This window comes from Rhinatrema bivittatum, chromosome 2 (genome assembly GCF_901001135.1).
Source record: "Rhinatrema bivittatum chromosome 2, aRhiBiv1.1, whole genome shotgun sequence".
Classification (NCBI taxonomy): Eukaryota; Metazoa; Chordata; class Amphibia; order Gymnophiona; family Rhinatrematidae; genus Rhinatrema; species Rhinatrema bivittatum.
Window position 1 is genome coordinate 59,793,825 of NC_042616.1, and position 6,000 is coordinate 59,799,824.

General features: G+C 41.7%; 1 protein-coding gene across 4 annotated transcripts in view; it reads left to right on the plus strand.

The window, feature by feature from the left end:
• The window catches only part of LOC115084002 (D-threo-3-hydroxyaspartate dehydratase-like), a 205,280-nt gene extending 200,371 nt beyond the window's left edge, over positions 1 to 4,909 (plus strand). For all 4 annotated transcript variants that reach the window (XM_029588236.1, XM_029588233.1, XM_029588235.1 and 1 more), the window contains exon 8: positions 1,843 to 4,909. In XM_029588236.1, the coding sequence (XP_029444096.1) occupies positions 1,843 to 1,932 (90 nt within the window). In that variant the 3' untranslated portion in view covers positions 1,933 to 4,909. The remainder of the gene's footprint in view (positions 1 to 1,842) is intronic.
• Positions 4,910 to 6,000: the final 1,091 nt, after the last annotated feature.

A 6,000-nucleotide genomic window follows, 5' to 3' on the forward strand; every position in this document is an offset into this window, starting at 1 on the left:
CTGGTCTCCCTCTCTCTCGTATCTTTTGAAACCTTTGTGCTATGAAAAGCGATGACTGAATGCTGACCATTGAATGCTGACCATTGAATAGTCTGTTTGACATTTTAAAAAAAGTTAAAAAAAATTTTCAAAAAATTTTAAAAACGATGGTATAATTAAAGCAAGGTGGCCCCATACCTATGTAGGAGTCTGTATGATTTGACAGACCCTCAGAGTGAGGGGCCTACATATACTTGGCAAGATTTATTCATATGAATTATTGACCAGTGATACGATTGTTTTGTGTTAATATAGGTTAGAACATAGACCTAGGAGTCATAAAGGGCAATTAGGAAAGAAAAGCTTTAAAAAGTGTTAGATATCTTTTTTAATTAAAACAGAAATAAAAGTAGTAGATATGATGGGAGTAGTACAGTGTAATAACTGTGGGACAGCAGTCTTTAGAGAGACCTGGAGCCTTCAGTGTTACCCTGCCTGTGCCTATCTCTCTGGACTAAGGACAGAGATGGCTCAGCTCAGGGTACAATTTTAGCAAATCCTTTTGACACTGGTCCCCAAAGAGGTTGACTGCGGTAGAAACTGATAAGAGTGGCAGACAACAAAGACTAGTGGAAAATGGAGTCCATTCTAAGGAAAGAAGGGCGATCAGAGGGGTACTTTAGGGATCTAAGAAAGCTTGAAGAATGGTCAGGTGTATGGTGACTAAGATTCAGTGCAATTAAAAAAAAAATAAAAAATTGAGGAGTTGTATATTTCAGGTATAGAAATCCACAAGAGTAGTATACAATGGGTGTGATGAGACATCAATGTATTCAAACAATTCAGTTGAGAGATATCAGGGTGACAATATCTGATAAACCCAAGGTGACAAAGCAGTGGCCAGAGCCAGAGTCATGCTAGGTTACATAGAGGTATAACCAGCATATAAAGGAGGTGATAATGTCTCTGGACAAGTTGGTGAGATCTCATCTGGAGTACTATGTCCAGTCCTGGAGGCTGTACCTTTCAAAAGGATAAAGACAGCGCAGAGGCAGTCTGGAGAAGGATTGCCAAAGGCCTAGATATGTATAACCTAGAAGAAAAGTATGATAGAGACATTAAAATACCACAAAAGCATAAATAATGTGAAAGTGTCAAGCATTCTTTAGTGGAAAAGGATTTCTAGAACAAGAGGTCATGATGTGAGGCTCAGAGGGATAGACTTGGGTAACAGAAATTATTTTTTCCCTGAAAAGTGGATACCAGGAACAATCTCTCAGTGGAGATATGCTTGCTTTTCCTGTCCTCTCTGCGCCCGCTGTTCGGAGTTGAGCGATCATGTTCCCTGTGACCTTTTCTTGGTAGAATACTGCAGACCTTGGTCACTGCCTTCTCGCAGCCCATGGCCCCTGCTCGTCCCTGGTGGTTCCTCCATACAAGTACTAGCCAGAGCCAATCCTGCTTAACCTCTGAGATTTAAGTTGCTCAGGCTCTTCCAGGCCGTTTTTTTCTAGGCCTGGTGGAGGTGTTGGAGGCAAAAGCAGTAACAGAATCATAATAATAATAATAATAATAATAATAAAAACCCCACATGGGATAAGCACAGAGGATCTTTAGCTGCAAAGGAGTGAAGGGAAAGATGGAGATCAAATGGAGGTTTGTGGTACTACAAGAATAAATTAGCCAGACAGGTTTTATGGTCCTCATGTGCCATCATATCCTAGGTTTCATTTGGTTAAAATGCATGTGAAGTGAGCACGTTCCTCGTCACCCCAGGTGTGGGGAGTTTCATGTAATATTCACCTTTTTTCCCTAAATACTGTGAGGCCGCTGATCTTGTCCTCTCTTTGTTGGGTTCTGCAGTCCTGCGCAACAGCAGCAATGCATTCCATCTATTACGTCCATGCAGAAGGGAAGGTTGTGGCCACATGGACACCCATCAGAGGCTGGTAGAGGGGACGCAAGGTTAAGGCGGAGAATAATGCTCCCCTGGGCGCGATGTGAAGTGATGGACCAGGATTACAAAGGATGCATCATGAGACTAAATATTAAATTTACCAGTGCCCAGGAAAGGTCTTTAATGTGATGTTTTGATTCATATCGATTGATTTTCTAAAAATGTTTCAGTATTCATCAGTAAAACCTGTCAGAAGGTTAATGGAACTGTAAAGAATTCAGTAATGAACTAACACAATTAAAAATAAAGATGCCTTGATAAGTTGGAATTAAAGGGCCAGATGTACTAAAGGCTTTGCTCTCATTTTGTATCTGTGGGTAAAATACAGACTGGCCAGTGCAATAACTGTGCATTAAGAACCTATGCATTGAAATTCAGTGCACAGTTTTTTTGGTTTTTTTTTTATTCTATTTTTATTAAATTCTCACAATATTACATTGAACCAATGCATATAGAAAAAATCAGAAAAAAAAAGAAAAAAAATCACATATTTCTCTATACCAAAATTCAAAAACATAAGAAATTATCTTATCTGAGTATTATAGGAACTCGCAGGGGGCATACATTAAAGCAGATTATGCTGAACTTATTACAAAGAAAACTGCATAGAAATTATACCTTTCTCAAAAAACCAACTCTTTCTAGAGGTTTTCATGAGTAGGAGTCCAGATACTGTCTCAGCTGTTCCTCCTTGGTGAAAATGTATCTATTATTTTGATATACAATTATACGTCTGCAAGGAAATCTAAGATAAAACTTAGCACCTCTAGCCATTACTTCATTTTTCATCGAAAGAAAAGCCTTCCTTTTCTCCTGCATTTTTTCTTGTGATATCAGGAAACATTCTAATTTGCTTTCCATTGAATAATTGTTGTTGTTTTCGGAAATATAACTGAAGGATCTTATCTCTATTTTCTTGCTGCACAAATGTGACCAAAAGCGTGGCTCTCTCCTCTATCATAGTTTCATAGGATTTCTCAATTATGTCCAAAAGATTATCAGATGACTTTTCCTCCTGATCTTTTTTTTCCTGTTTAGAAGGCAGGTAAATTATTTTTGAAATCAGGGGCAATGATGTTTCTATATACCCTAATATGTTTATTAGATAGCTCTTAAATAGATCTTTTGCTGGCAGCCATCTTGTCCGAGGAAAATTAAGCATTCTTAAGTTTGTTTTCCTCAATTCATTCTCAAAGTAATCAATCTTCTTTAACATAATCATATCTGATTTTATCAGGTTACATTGAACCTCTTTTATCATCTTTTACCTCTGACTCAGTCATTTTAACTTTAGCTTCTATTTCAGTAATAGCCTTCTCTTGAAATTGTGCTTTACTTTGATTACCTTTCACCAGTGTCCATTATAGCTCTCTTCAACGTTGTTAACACTTTCCAGACTTCCTCTAATGTAATCTTAACTGGCATTTCCAGCAAAGAAGGAAGCTGAATTTGTATTTCTGGCTCCAATTCTCCTACCTCAAGAGGTCTCCTAACACCATCTCCTTGTTGTTCTTCCTCCAACCGGGCCCTGGAGCCATGTTGTATCTGGCTCGCCGAAGCACTCGGATCCAAACCGCTGCTTCTCTGGGCTACCGGTGTCCTCGATGTAAGTTGTTCCGACATCAGTCCAATCTGGGTTTCCCCCTCTCCCCCTAGGGGCCCCCTTGGTGGCGTTGGTTTAGTTGGCGCACCGGGGCTCAGGGATGTTTCTTCAGCCATAGCGGCCTGCAGCTGCTCTCTGCTGGTCTCGCCTGCAGCTCCCGCTTCCGGTTCAGGGTGTAATGCTCTTCCAAATGCTTCCTCAATCCTTGGCTGCCTCGTCGAGCCCAAAGGTGTAGAGGTAATATTTTCTCGCAGTTTTGCTTTGCGTTTAGTATGTGGCATTTTCCAGTTCTCAGAAATCAATTTTGAAGGAAATCGCAATCGTAAAACTATATTTTTCAATGGCTACATGTCTCTGTGTGGTGGCCATCTTGCCCCAGTGCACAGTTTTAATGCACAAGTTACTTTTTTTTTTTTACTCCCAATGCAGTTAGTTATTGCATCTGGAGATAAGATGTGCATACGATGAGTTAAAATGAGCGGGCAGCACAGGCTGAATGCACATTTTAACTCGGGAGGGGAGGGCTTGAATGGGAGAGAGTGTATAAAAGCCGATCTTTTGTTGTACACCTAATATAGGAACATAACTTTTGTTGTGCTCTTGGTCGGCTAGCTGGCCATGATTAAACTTAAAAAATAAACACACTGTTGAGTCACTGCCGCTTGCCATCACAGGTAGGGAAGTGAATCCCAGCAGTAAACTTTACCAGGAGTGAAGCTTCTAGCATTAAGGAAGTGTGTGCTCAGCCAGCGCACATTTTGTGTAGGTAAAACGCCTTCCTGCAGCAGGAGTAATGTTACCTGCACAAAACGTACTACATGTTAACTATGGGCAAAACCGTGCGTTCAGCTGAACGCACTTTGTTGCATCAGCCTGTAAGTGTTCTGGGTCTTGAAGCCTTGGTCTCCCAATTCCCAGAATGCATTGCAATGAGCAATCTAAAAAAAACCCAAAAAGCTCCACAGCAGATGTTTCGCAGGTTTTGGCATGTGTATGCAATAGAGAAGCGTAGCTTTTACGGTAGAGGCACTATGTATAAATGGGGGTCCTTTTTAAATTTTCTTGCTATGGGTGCAGAAGCCCAAATTGCTGGCATCCATCCACAACCCCTACAAGTATTACCTGCACCTTGTAGTCCCCAGGAGAACACATCTGCAGGATATATTTGGAAAAAGAAAGCCAGCAGTGTGTGATTTAAAGCACGTCCTGTTTTATGAAGCCCTTGTTGATTACATCTTGTGCGATACAGGAATCCAATGTTTTCTGCACTTGATACAAGAGAACTCGTTGCCCAGTGTCTGGTTGGTCCTTGCCTGTGTACACATGGTTTTTTTTATCTCATCAATAATAAAAATTAATTTTGAAGGAAATTTTGAGCAGGACTATGGGATGCGTGATTTTTTTAAAGTTTATGTTAAGTTTATGGTCCATCTGCTGCAGACCATGCCCTCAGAATGGAAGGCTTCCTCCAAATGTAATGATGATCAGTATTTCTCAGGGATGGCTCCGGCAGGACTGCCTTGTCACGTGGAGCCATCAGTGTACACAGAGTTGGACAAGACCATTCACGTGACCACAGCGTCCCTTCCTCAAAGAGCTTACACACTCTGTTGTTTGAGCACAGATGGGTGAAGTGATTTATTCAAGATCCAAAGGGAGCAGCACACAGGGAAATCAGACTGGGATCCCCTGTTTCACCGTTTGGCGCTCTAGCCTTTGCATTACACGAGCAAATAAAACCTCCCTAAAATTCACCGGAGAAAGCAAATGGACAGCCCTACTGAAGAGGTATAATGAAAGCAATTCCACAGGAAGATAACGCGACTTATTCAAAGTCACACCGAGAGACTGCTGTACAAGGAGGTAGGAGGGCGGACTGTGCCCGAGAAGTACACTTCTGTTCGGTATGCTTGCCCGATGTGTGTAAAAGCAAAGACTAAACTACTCCCTCCTCCTATGCACCTCCAGCCTCTACTGGGCTCCTACTAAACATTTTGTATAGTGCTACATGATACACAGAGAGAGGGGAGACAGTCCTAGCACAGTAGAGCTTAGAGTCGAGTCAACAAGGCAGTCTTTGAGCATAGGGCTACTTTAGTGGATCTATTTTGTAAAGTCTAAGGAAGGAAACAGGCCCCGGGAAAAGATGAGGGAAGGACCCTTTGCTTTTGCTAGTTGAGGTGAGTTGCATGCAGACACGGCTCCTGTAGACAGAATGCAGTCAAGATGTGTAGCTAGCATGTGCTCGCTCGCTCTCCTTGCCCCTCTCCTTCAGCAGGTGGCCTGCTCACAGTGGAATCTGTGGTAGAATCTGCAATAGAAACTTTTATCAGAGGGAAAATTTCAGAGCCAAACAGCTGCAGTCAAAGAAGGTAGTGACTGACTATGACTGCTGTTACCGCTACTGTACATAACTGTCAGCACATACAGGAGATGCCTCCTGCCCCACACAGCCCATCAT